General features: G+C 70.8%; 3 protein-coding genes across 3 annotated transcripts in view; all 3 read right to left on the minus strand.

Annotated features, from left to right (window-relative positions):
- Nucleotides 1-234: 234 nt before the first annotated feature.
- CHLNCDRAFT_139582 (hypothetical protein) lies at nucleotides 235-4,130 on the minus strand (the record flags this gene model as incomplete). Its single annotated transcript, XM_005844058.1, has 13 exons — nucleotides 235-270; nucleotides 303-482; nucleotides 738-801; nucleotides 1,020-1,201; nucleotides 1,425-1,558; nucleotides 1,763-1,938; nucleotides 2,089-2,148; nucleotides 2,245-2,392; nucleotides 2,560-2,738; nucleotides 2,779-2,804; nucleotides 2,960-3,095; nucleotides 3,256-3,730; nucleotides 4,028-4,130. The coding sequence occupies 13 exons, from the start codon at nucleotides 4,128-4,130 to the stop codon at nucleotides 235-237; spliced, it is 1,899 nt and encodes a 632-aa protein (XP_005844120.1).
- A 3,920-nt stretch (nucleotides 4,131-8,050) lies between these two features.
- Nucleotides 8,051-10,590, minus strand: CHLNCDRAFT_139584 (hypothetical protein; the record flags this gene model as incomplete). Its single annotated transcript, XM_005844059.1, has 9 exons — nucleotides 8,051-8,225; nucleotides 8,373-8,475; nucleotides 8,648-9,007; nucleotides 9,152-9,234; nucleotides 9,396-9,466; nucleotides 9,663-9,747; nucleotides 9,909-9,976; nucleotides 10,162-10,201; nucleotides 10,394-10,590. 9 exons carry the CDS (start codon nucleotides 10,588-10,590, stop codon nucleotides 8,051-8,053), a joined length of 1,182 nt encoding a protein of 393 aa, XP_005844121.1.
- A 336-nt stretch (nucleotides 10,591-10,926) lies between these two features.
- CHLNCDRAFT_139585 (hypothetical protein) overlaps nucleotides 10,927-11,717 on the minus strand; it is a gene marked incomplete at both ends in the record, with an annotated part of 2,346 nt that continues 1,555 nt past the window's right edge. Inside the window, 2 exons of the mRNA XM_005844060.1 lie at nucleotides 10,927-11,237; nucleotides 11,456-11,566. Of these exons, the coding sequence (XP_005844122.1) occupies nucleotides 10,927-11,237; nucleotides 11,456-11,566 (422 nt within the window). The remainder of the gene's footprint in view (nucleotides 11,238-11,455; nucleotides 11,567-11,717) is intronic.

Consider the following 11,717-nt stretch of genomic DNA (forward strand, 5'->3'; position numbering starts at 1 on the left):
TCGTGATCGTCGGGACCGAGGGAGGGGGCGGGGAGGCAGGTGGGCGAGGGATGCGGTGCCTGCCACGGCCACACCCAGCCGTGGCCTGGCCCGTGCAGCAGGCGGCTCCACGCTGCGCTGCTCGCGGCACGGCCCCCGCCCCCTGCGCTGATGCCCGGGCGCTGCGCGCCTTGCCGCGGCCCCTGCCGCGGCGCCTGCCTGCCCCCGCGCCCGCCCCGCCCCGGCCCTCCCCGCTCACTTGGGTGGATCTGCAGGTCGGCGAATGTGGCCCTGAGCAGCCAGCGCACCGCCTCCCACTTCACCTCCGGCTGGTAGTCAAGGTTGAGGCGCAGCGGCGTGGAGAAGACGGCCTCGCGCCACGTCTTGCACACCAGCGCAAAGCGCTGCAGGTCGCGCACCAGGCGGTACGCATCCTGCCGCTCCTCCCCCAGTACCGCTTGCAGCACCAGGCGCAGCAGGTCCACAGGCAGGCCGTGGCCGTCCTGCGTGGCGGGGCAGGCGGGCCAGGCGCGAGAGGTGGGCGGCGGCGGCGGGCGGCGGCAGCAGGCCGGCAGCAGCGGGTGGGAAGCGGCGGCAGAGGCGCTGCGACGTGCGTATACACTCAATGCCGCCGCTGGTGCAAAGGGCGGGAGAAGCCGGGCAAGCCACACACGGGCGGCGGCGCCGCAATACTCACCATGCTGGCTTGACAGGCTAGGCGCTGAGCTCAGAGTGGAGCCGTGTCTGAGATGCGGGACCGCGTGGATGCCGCTTTCCACGTGCGGGCGGCGGGCGGTACGGCGTACCTTGTCGCCGCTGTCGCTGCGGCACAGGTGGCCTTTGCTCTCCTGCGCTGTGTGGCGCTCCTGCTGAGCTCTTCTTACCATCCACTTATCTAGTGCTCGGTTTTGTCATTGATAGTGTCAGGATGTCAACTGCACAGGCACAAGATGCACAGGCAGGCGCTCCACTCCTTGCACAGAGGCGCTCTATCAACGAAAGCGTCAAAAGCTGCGTCCAGCTGTGGACGTCGGCCCCACTACTGCTGGCGCCGCCCCTGCTGCCGGCTGCCCACCGCCCAGGCCGCCCGCTCCCGCAGCTCGAGGCTGTAGGCCGGCGGCAGCTGGCCGGCGCGCAGGATGCGGGCGCTGCCGCTGAAGAAAGGGCGGAACTGGTGCATGAAGTGGGTCAGCACATTGGCATCAAAGATGTTGCCGCAGGCCTGTGCGCAAAGAGCGGGGCTCATGACAGGATGGGAAGGCGGGCGAAGGGTTCCTGCGAGCGGCCAGCCGTAGCTGCGCGCGGCCGGGGGCCTCACCTGCCGCCGGTCGTCCTCTGTCGCGCCTGCGGCATGGCGGCGGCAGGCACGCGGCGGCGTGGATGGGACGCCTGCCAGCTGCAGAAGGGAGAGAGACAGGCGCGGCAGCTGCAAGGCGCGGCGGCACCGGGTGCACCAGGTGTGCCGGGGACCTGCCTGGCGCGGCGGTGGCCCCCTCGTCCAGCCCCACAAAGCGCTCAACCTCCTCCACAAACGGCAGCTCCTCACGGCCGGTGGCCCGGTGCAGCACGTAGCCAGTGCCTGCCAGGCGCAACGACATGCAGGCACAGACGGGTGGGCGGGCTGGCCATTGTTGGCGGCAGCAGAGGGCACCGTCGGTCGAGAGCTGCCACCTCAGCAAGCGATGCAAACCAGCGCGCCAGGAGGGGCAGGAGGGGCTTCTGCGCACACACCCCACCATGCTGCTCGCTCGATGCCTCCCCCGGCAGGGATCCTGCCCCTCACCGTTGGCCAGGTTGTATGCGCCGTGCTCGGCCTGCCAGGTGCGGCACACGGTGGGGTACTTGCGCATGGGCTGCCCCTTCTTGTTGAAGTGGGCAAAGATGCGCGGGTTGTCGGTGGTGGGGGACAGCTTGGGACGGTGGCAGGGGTGCAGGGCGGTGGCGAGGTCCCGATCCTCCCTGGGGGGCGGGCAGGCAGGCAGGCAGGCAGGGGCACGCGTGTTCCGATTGAGCTGAGCAAACCAAAGCAGCCAGGTGGAGCCAGCCAGGCATGCATAGCGCGCCGCTCGCCTGCGCTGCGGCGCGCGCAGCCGCGGCCCGAGGCTGGACCAGTAGGCTCGCACGCGGTGGGCGGGCGACACGAGCGCCGCATCAAAGATCAGCACGTTGCTGCATGGGGTTGAGGCATCGCTGGGCGGGAGAATCATGCAAGGGAGGGTGTAGCAGCAGCAGCAGCTGGCAGCGCATGGGCTCAGCTGCCCTCACGGCTGGAAACAGGGGGCCGGGGTGCATGCATGCGGTGGGCCTGCAGCACGATGCCATGCAGTATCCACTGCATGCCTGCAGCGCAGCATGCGCTTCACGGTGTGCCAGTCCTCCCGAATCGCCGGCTCCTGGTGGTCGCTTAAGTCCACTGCAGCAGCGGCACGCAGCCCACAGCCACAGCCTTCACCCCAGCCCAATGCGAGATCGCCGCAGGGCATGGGCCAGCGCGCCAGGCGGGGTGCACGCCCCGCGGCAGCCACCGCGTTTTGGTTTGCAGCCCGCCCGCTTCCCTGCCCGCCGGCTGCTGTGGCCCACCATTCTCAAACAGGAACACGACATCTGGGTTGACCTCCTTCACCCACTCCAGGATCTGGGCGGCCTGGAAGAACAGGCCGGACCGGGCGCCCCGCAGGCCCAGCTGCGCGCCCCGGTTGCTGCGGCTCAGGTCCTGGCACGGGAAGCCGCTGCACAGCAGGTCGATGCGCCCCAGGGACCTGCGGGCGCGGGCAGGCGGCGGGGGCAGGCAGGGGCAACATGCGGCCAAGCCTGGAACCGCCGCTCTGAGCCGGGTAGGGGAGTGGGCATCCAGCGGCCGGCAGGGCTGCAGCTGCCAGCTGGAGGATGCCTGCCCAGCAGGAGGTGCAGCGGGAGATGAGGAGGCACCCCCGCCTCTCTCTGCCCCTCGCCTGATGTGGTCCCGAGTGATCAGTCGCACGTCCTGCGGCAGCGCCGAGTGGGCGCTGGCCAGCGCCGAGTCGGGCAGCGCGGCGGGGCCGTGGCGTGCCTGCAGCCGGCGCAGGTGGTGGTCCGCCATGCGGCGCACCGAGGGGGACACCTCCACGGCATAGTACCTGCAGCGCAGTACCAATTGGCCCCGCCTTTTGGGCCGTGCGAATGAAAAATAACAGCTTGTCGCCGCTCCTCCCTGCTCGGCGCAGGCCCCGCTGTGCACCGGCTAGCACTGGGCCTAACAAGAGGTATTCGTGGGTCTGCAGCAGGAAACACGCCTACCTGTCCACCCGCATGCCGGCCCGCAGTGCCCCGCACACGGCGGTGGACAGGCCAGCGAAGAGGTCTACCAGGCCAATGCTGGGCCCAGTGACTGGACCGCTGGCGGAGCCAGGAGCACTGCCGCTGGCCGGCCCAACCGCTGGGGCTGGCGGGCCCACCCAGAGAGCTCGCGAGGGGCCGGCTGGTCGGCCGTCCCACACCTGCGGCTGCTGCTGCGGTGGCGGTGGCTGCTGCTGCTCGCACTGCTGCCGCTGCTGTTGTCGCGGTGAAGGTGGCCGCTGCTGCTCGCCCTGCTGCCGCTGCTGCTCCCGCTGCTGCAGCTGTCGCGGTGAAGGTGGCAGCTGGTGTGGCCACTGCTGCTGCTGCTGCTGTGCCCGCCGTGCTTGGCGCTCCTCATTCAGCTGCCGCAGCAGGCTGTTGGTGACAGCAGGCGCGGCGGGTGGGGGCTGCGCTGGTGCCCCTGACAGGCCTGGTGCTGCTGGAGCAGGGGGCTGCCTTGACGGAACGCCGCTGGCTGCTGCTGTCGGGGTGCCGAGGAGTGGGAGGCTCTCTTGTGCTGGCACCTGAGTGGGCACCGCGCACGCCCCTGCCCCGCTGATGCTGGTAGCTACAGGTGCGCCGGCGGCTCCTCGGCTGGCTGCCCCAGCCAAAGGTGGGCGGGTTGAAGGTTGGCCGGCAGCGACGCCGGGCAGACGAGGTGGCGGGTGGCCGCTCGCCTCCCCTGCTCCCTGCGTGGGTGCTAGCTGCAGCGCCGGAACCTTGGAGCACACACCGCTGCTGCCAAGGCTGCGCCTCTGCCTGGGCGACGGGCTGGGGGAGTCGGAGTCGTCGCAGAGGTCCACAAGGTCCACCACCTCTGCTGGGCGCTTGCTCATGGTGCACGAGCTGAGAGGGCTGAGCAGACGGGCAACACAGGCCGGGTTTGCTGTCCTACAACCAGCGGCGGCGGCCCGTCGAAGAAAGCTGCTCAACATCTCATTACCAGGGTTTCAGGCACTTGAAGTGCTGAGGAGCAGAGGAGGCTTCAGGCCACCAATCCGCCCTTGCAATGCTCCCGACTGCGCCCGTGACCGCGCCGCCTTGGCGGTTGCCCAGCCGGTGCCAGCCGCCGAAATAAGGGGCTGCAGGTACGTGATTCTACAGCTACATCAGCCAATGCGACAATCCACTAGCCAAGAAAAACAGTTAACATGCATCAGGCTCATTGACCCTCATCCACTCTCGTACATGTGCTCGCGTTGGCTGCCGGCGGTGCCACAGGAGGCGCTGCCCTGCCAGGTGCGGCTCCCTCACGCCCCAATGCCTAGCATGGCAAAGTACTCGCGGAGGTGCTGGTTGGCCTCCGGTTGCCCTTGTGGTGCCCCTGCGGCATGCTGAGCCTGGGTGTGTGCAAGCTGGTGCTGCGGAGCGGCAGCAGGGAAGACAGCTGCAGCCAGGTCGTGGGTGGCGGCTGCTGCCTGCTGGTGCCCGGGGAATCCGCCAAACTGCTGCTGCTGCTGCTGCTGCTGCTGCTGCTGCTGCATCGGAGGGGCCTGGGCCCAGGGCTGGGCTGCCTGCGCGTGATTGTAGCTTGGTGCCGGATGGGCAGCAGGCTGCTGCGGCTGATGGAGGGCTCCGGCAGTGCCAGCAGGGAGGAAGGTGGGAGCATTGGCGGGATGGGTGGCCTGGCTGCCGGCCTGCCATGGCATCCCGCTGTAAAGCTGGTACTGCTGGCCCTGGTGCTGCACAAGGGCAGCCAGTGCGGCTGCCAGGCCTGCCGTGTAGCCGTCCTGGAAGCTTATCCCACCAGAGGCACCCGCCTGGGGACCGTGGTAGCCGGCGCCTGTGGCGGCGGCTGTCGAGCCACTCGCCGGGCTGGTGTGTGTGCCGGGGAGCAGGGGGAGCGGGCCGGTGCGAGAAGCGGTGTCTGGCACCGTCGGCGGCAGGTCTCCAAACAGCTGCGCAGCGTGCGGCGCCGGTGCGACGGGCGCGGGGCTGGGCGAGTATGGGGGCGGACTCTGGGCCGACGCGCCGCTGCCGCCTGAGCTGGGCGCATCGGCGGGCCAGTGAGGAGAGGGGATGGGAGTGTGTGGCATGGCCGGGTCGCCAGCGGCAGCGCTGGCGCTGGCACTGGCGGTGGGGACTGTGCTGGCCGCCAGCTGGCGCAGGGCCCTGCCCGCCGCCTCGCAGTCGCCTGCGTGAGCCACCAGCTGCTCCTCCACCCTCAGCAGCGGGTCCCTCAGGCCCAGGCTGGCAGCCAGGCTCTGCAGCTCCCGCACCTCACTGCAGCCACAAGCAGCAGCAGCGGCGGGGAGGGTACAGATAGTGAGCGGGCCCAGGGCAGCCGGCAGGGGGCAAGGAGGAGGGCAAGGAGGAGCGGCAGCGTGGCCACCGGCGCCTGGCCGCAGCACGCAGCACTTGCAGGGTGTGCGCAGGGCAGGGCAAGCTCGCGGCAGCGCTAGAGCATGCCAGCAACGTTGCCAGCACAGCACCATCCGTCAGGGCTGCACCACCCCTGCCTGAAGCACCTGGCCACCTCCACGGGCACCACCCCGGTGCAGGGCTGGCCGCCGTCCAGCATGCGGGCGGCCACGGCGGCGTCGTAGCCGGCGGCCACGGCGGCGGCGCTGGCAGCTGCAGCGCCGTGCCCGAGGGCGATGAGCTGGCGCAGGCAGAGCGTCTTGCGGTGGGCGCGCACCAGGGCCAGGGTGGAGTCTGCCAGGCCCAGCAGCCGCTCCCGCTCCTGGGCCGCGTCCCACACCTGCAGGCAGGCAGGGAGGCAGGCAGGCAGCAGGCAGGCAGCAGGAGGCGTTGGCGACGGCGGCAATGCGGGCCGGACATGGATGAGGGCAGCGCGGGTCGGCCAGGGGGCGGCTTGACCAGGCAGGGCGCGGCGCAGCGCTCGGCAGCGGCCCGCCTGCTGCACCGCCGCGGCGTCCTCCGCCTTGCGCTGCCTCTCCGCCCGGACCGCCGCCCGCCGCTGCTCCTCCTCCTCGGCCTTGCGGGCCGCCTCCGCATCCTTCCACTCCTCCTCCCGCCGCTCCAGCTCGCCCTGCAGGCAGGCAGCGCAGGCAGTGACGCGGGCGCCACGTCCGCCAGGGAGAGCCGCGGCAAGTCGTGGGCGAGCCGCCAGGGAGCGAGTGACGGGGGTTGGCAAGCAGGGCAGGCGGGGCAAGCAGGGCAGGCGGGGCAAGCAGGGCAGGCGGGGCGCCACCCCTGCTGCCCCGGCAGGACAGGAAAGAGAGGCGAGGCACCTGTGAGTGGCAGCGCGGGCAGTTGAAGATGTAGCACTCCCCCCCCTCCTCCCAGTGCCGGCACAGGGTGAGCTCCAGCGGGCGGCTGCCGCCCGGGAAGCGCAGGCGGCTGCCGGCCAGCGCATCCCCGGCGCCGCCCGCAGCCTTCTTGGAGGCCTTGCTGCCGCCGCCGCCGCCGCCGACCTTGGACACGGCCGCCTGACGGCTGCTGCCCGCGCCGCTGCCCCGGCTGGCAGGGCTGGGCTTCGCAGGCAGGGAGGCGGGCTTGGCGGGCTGGAAGGGTGGCGGCCTGGCCGTCGCCGCCTTGGCCGCGGCCGTGGGAGCGGGGAGCTTCCTGGCTGGCGCGGCCGGCGGCGGCTGCTGGCGAGCGGCTGGCGGCGCGGCGGGCGCGGCGGGCGGCTGCTTGGCTGGCTTGACGATGTCGGCGCCTGCAGGCGCGCAGGCGGGCAGGCAGGTGAGTGCTGCTCGGCGCAGCTCTCTGCCCAGCTCTCCAGGCCGCCACACCACTCTTGGGCTCCCAGGAAATGCCAGGCAGCAGCCTGCACCAGCACGTGTGGAGCAGAGCGCCGGCCAGCGGGCCCCGCGACCTGTGGTGAAGCCGGGGCAGGCGGTGGCCGTGGACGGCTTGCCGCGGGCCGACTTGGAGCCGCGGGTGCCGCCCTGGGGCACCTGGCCGCCGGCGGGGCACGGCACGCGTCGGTCCTTGAAGAAGTAGGAGGGGCGCTGGCGTGCCAGCACCTTGTTCTTGGAAGCCGCCTGGGAGTTGGTCGACTTCTTGGTCATATAGTCGACAAGGTACTGCAGAAACCCAGCAGGTATTGCACCCAGCAGGTATTGCACCCAGTAGGCAGGCAGACAGCAGGCAGAGGGTGTGAGGCCACAGGATGGCAGCACGCGCAGCATGGCGGGCGCAAGCAGACTGCTGCACCCTGCGGCAGCGGCGGCAGGCGGCGGCAGGCGGCGGCGGGGCCCTCACGTCGATGGCGCAGTCGGGGTGGTAGGGCGCCGTGCCGCACGCGGAGCAGTCCACTGCACAAGGCACAGTGCACAAGTGTGCTGCCCGGGGTGTGTGGGAAAGTTTGATGCGTGGCGGCTGCGGTGGCGCACAGGTTGGCAGGGGATGGGCGGGGCGGGGCGCCGGCGGCCCTTCCTCCTGTGGCTGTATTCCGCCCGCCATGGTTTGCCAGTCGCAGGGGCAGCAGGCTGGTGGGGCGTCCCCGATTCGGCCCAATCACTCGAGGGAATTCGGGCACCCCCCTCCGCCTCGCTCACGCATCATGCAGTCTTCAGTGGGGTCCATCGGGATGGTGCAGAGGCTGCACAGGCGCTCCGTGTCCTCCCGCGAGCCGCTGCCATCGGGCCCTGGCGCGGTGGACACCTGGTCGCCAGCCTTCTTGTCTGGGAAAACCATGGTAGATGGTAACAACAGTGGGGCAATGCGATGCAGCAAACAAGAGAGATCAACCATTTTGCAGTCCCTGCTGGCGCCAGCCGGGAGGGCGCGACTCCAGCGTTGAAGCTTTTGAAGCACCGGCAACAGAACTTGCAGCGCCTCCTGCCGTTCATGCTAGGGCCAGAGCGGCGGCGGCAGCTGCCACCACGGCCAGCAGCGGGGCGAGGGACACCGTGCGGCAGCTGCTGCTGGCGGGCGAGGGGGCGGGGGCCGGCGTCGGGGTGTGGGCCTCGCTGGCGGGCGTGGGGATCCCCGTCACCACCTGGTCCTCGCTGACCTTGATGCTGCATGCCCAGGCAGCCAGCAAACCCAGCAGGCGGGATGAACACCTTGCAGGCGCGCTGCATGGAGCTGCCAAGGGGCACGGCGGCGACGTGCATTGCGGGCAGCCGCAGAGGCGGCGACGGCAGCCAGCATCCCAAGCCCCCCACCTTTTCCAGAACTCGAGGGCAGCGGGCATCAGCTGGCCGGGCAGCTGGTACTCGTTTGTGGCGGCCACCATGGCCTGCCCCTCCTCAGTCAGAAGGTACCCAACTGCAGGGCGGGTAGGGAGGGCCCGGCCGCACACGTGTGAGCGGATGGATGGCCTGCTGGCCGCGCTGCCACTCGCACCAGCCTTCGCGACCACCACCTCGCAGCAGCCATCGGCGGCGGCGGCATCCACGGCGGCACCCCGCATGGCGCAGCAAGCCCCCCCGGCACCCACCCGTGTCTTTGATGTAGTGCCCGCGCGGTCCTTTGGCGGTGAGGTCCCGCGGTACGGTGGCAAAGCCCCAGTACAGTATGGGGTACAGGCCGGGCGGGGTGGCATACATGTAGGCCCAGTCGCCGCTGGCGTTGGCGGGGATGGGCGCCCGCGCCGCCAGCTCCGCCACCGCCGTCTCGTTGAGCTGGCCGTCGGGCGGCACAAAGGTGCCGTCGGCGACCTGCAGTACGGCGTACTGCATGGCGGCCGGGTACTCCGCCACGTACTGCCCCACCGGCATGGAGCCGCCGATGGAGATGGCGCCGGGGGTGGCGTTGACCGCCTGCCACGTGCCGCCCACATCCGCGCTGGAAATGAGGTCTGCACGCCAGCGGCATCAGAGCGGTGTGGATGTCGCGAGCACGGCGCAGAGGCATGTGTCCAGGCGCCCGCCGCTGCCCCGGCGAGCCCGGCTGGCGGCGGCGCGAGCCCCGCCCGGCAGAGCTGCCGGCCCAGCAGGCTCACCGTCGCCCCACGCCGCCACCACGTCCTCCAGGTTGTCTGTCACGCCATACTCCCAGGCGGGACATTCGGCAGACAGGTACTGGCTGCAGCAGGCGGCCAGGGCCAAGCATGCAGGCGGGGGCTCGGCACGCTTGGCTGGGGCCAGCACGCTAGGCTGGGGTGCCCGGCGGGCGTCAGCATGCACAGCAGAGGCGTGGGCACTGCCCCAGCCCCAGGCGCAGCCCCACGGGGGCTGCTGCCTCACGTCAGGGACTGAGTGATGGGCATGGAGAGGTTGAGGTAGACCAGGGTCAGGGGCAGGTCGGGCAGGGGGGACTGCGCAGGGCGGCGGCGGCACGGGGGCGGCACGCGAGTCACGAGGCGCTGTGCACGCTCCGCAGGCAAGGCCCGCCCTCCTCGCGCCTCTGCTGCGCATGCACCGCGCCGGTGGTTTGGTGGGGGTGGGCCAAGCTGGGCGTGCATGGGGCGGGCTGCGGGCATGCGGGCGCGGCGTGGGCGGCAGGGGCGCCACCTCAGGGTTGAGCTCCACCAGCTGCGGGTCGTCCCAGGAGCGGATGTCGCCTGTGAGGATGGCGGCCACAGCACACGCGTCCAGCCTGCACGCAGCAGGCGCGGCACCAACACACGGCGGCGCCAGCTCGAGTGGGGATCAGGTCGGCAGGCAAGCAGCGCTGCCTGCCCCGCCAGCCGTTGGGGTGGACGCAGAGCCGCGGCGGCGGGGGCGGCGGCAGGGAGGCTGCGGGCAGGGAACGGGCACCTGAGGGGGGTGGAGGCCAGCGCGGGTGCATTGTAGAAGATCTCAGAAGGGGACCAGCCAAATGGGAACTGCAGGGTGGGGCTGCATGGCGAGGCAGGCAGGCAGGGAGACCGTCAGGCCCTGTGCATGGTCTCATCATCTGCCTGATGAGGCGGTCTGGGGGCGGCGGCCAGGCTGCACAAGCTCGCCTGGTCCAGCCCTGGTTGAGGTCGTCAGCCAGGAAGGCGGTGATGGCGCTGGCAAAGTCGGCCACCTGGCCGTCGGCGGCCACCATGTACCCCTCCAGCTGCATGCTGCACGATGGTGTGGGAGGAGCGGGGCAGCGGGGCGCATTTGAGGGCGTCCTCGAGAGCGGGAGGGTAGGGGGGAGTGCACGGCGGCTGGCGGTGCCGCCGACGCGGGGCATCAACCGCATTCTGCGTGCTGCCGACTGTGCAGGGTTGGCTGCTGCTCATGCTGTGCCTGCCAGGCAGCAGGTCAGCCACCTGTGGTCTCGGGTGATGGTGAAGTTGAGGTCGACGGGTGGCAAGCCTGCGGTGGCGGCAGCGTCCTGCGCCTCAGCGGCGACCTCCTCCATCTGCGTCAGCCAGACCCTGGCGGTGTTCACAGCCAGGTTGTAGGTGTCCTCGGCCTCCGCCATGCTGGGCAGCACCAGGAGTGCCCCCAGCACCGCCAGCGGCATCAGGGTTCGAAAAGCCCTCATCGATCCGCCCTTGCACAGCGATACACAGCTGCGCGCGGTCGATGCGAGGCTTACGGAATGCCAGGCAGGCGAGGCCGAGTCGGAGGTTTCTCGATGCGGGACAATGGGATGCGCCTCATGCACAGCGCGGGCGGGCGCACGGCGCCACCAACCTGCACCTGCGCATGCCCGACTGGGGGTAGCCTTACAGGTGCCTTGCAGCTGAATGGAGAGGGGTACGTGGAGCGGGGGTGTATGGAAGCAGGGGCAGAGGATGAGCAGCAGAGCAAGCAGGCAGACGCAGCGCAGAGCGGGGAGGCGATCCCGGGCGCGCCCTCACTCCAGCTCTGCCACCACCTTCTTCCTGCGCGCCGGCTTGACCTTGACGCTGCCTGGCGCGGAGTGCGCGATGCGGTGCTGCGTCTTGCGCCGCTCGCTGTCCTGCTGCACACGGCGCAGCTTGGCGGCCTTGTAGATGGGGGCAGGGAGGTGGCGGTTGCGCACGACGCGCGCCACCTCGGGCAGGTGCTTGTGCCGCTCCACAAGCGCCTTGTTGTACTGCAGCTGCTTGCGCTCCCGCGGCAGCAGCGTGCCCAGCTGCTCGCTGGCGTTTGCCTTCCACACCCGCACATTCATGTCGTCGGAGCCTGGGGGGCAGGGCAGGGTGGGGAGGGGCGGGTGTGTGGGGCAGGTGTGGTGGTGCGGTGTGGCTGATGGCGCGTGTGGAGGGCCGGGGAGGGGACCGAGAAGGCCAAGTAGGCAGAGACGCAGGGCAGGCGCGTGGCGCAGCAGGGAGCGCCGATCGCGGCCGGGGGAGCGCATCACGCGCCGCCCCAGCAGCCACACCACACCCTGCGGCCCGCACCTGAGAAGACGTATGTGCCGTCGCCGCTGAAGCGCACCGCAAACACGCGCTGCATGCGCTTGGTGTGGTACACGTCCCGGCTGTGCCCGCCGTTGAAGGTGAAGATGCGCACTGCGGGGGGAGCAGGGGTGGGGGGGAGCAGCGATGAGGATGCGGGAGGACTGGGGCAGCGGCAGCACAGTTGGCGGGCGGGCAGGCGGGCAGGCAGGCAACAACCCAGGCAGCTGAACCACCACAGGCAGCCGACAGCCCAAAAACAATC

Source organism: Chlorella variabilis, assembly GCF_000147415.1.
Source record: "Chlorella variabilis unplaced genomic scaffold CHLNCscaffold_25, whole genome shotgun sequence".
In the NCBI taxonomy this organism is placed as follows: Eukaryota; Viridiplantae; Chlorophyta; class Trebouxiophyceae; order Chlorellales; family Chlorellaceae; genus Chlorella; species Chlorella variabilis.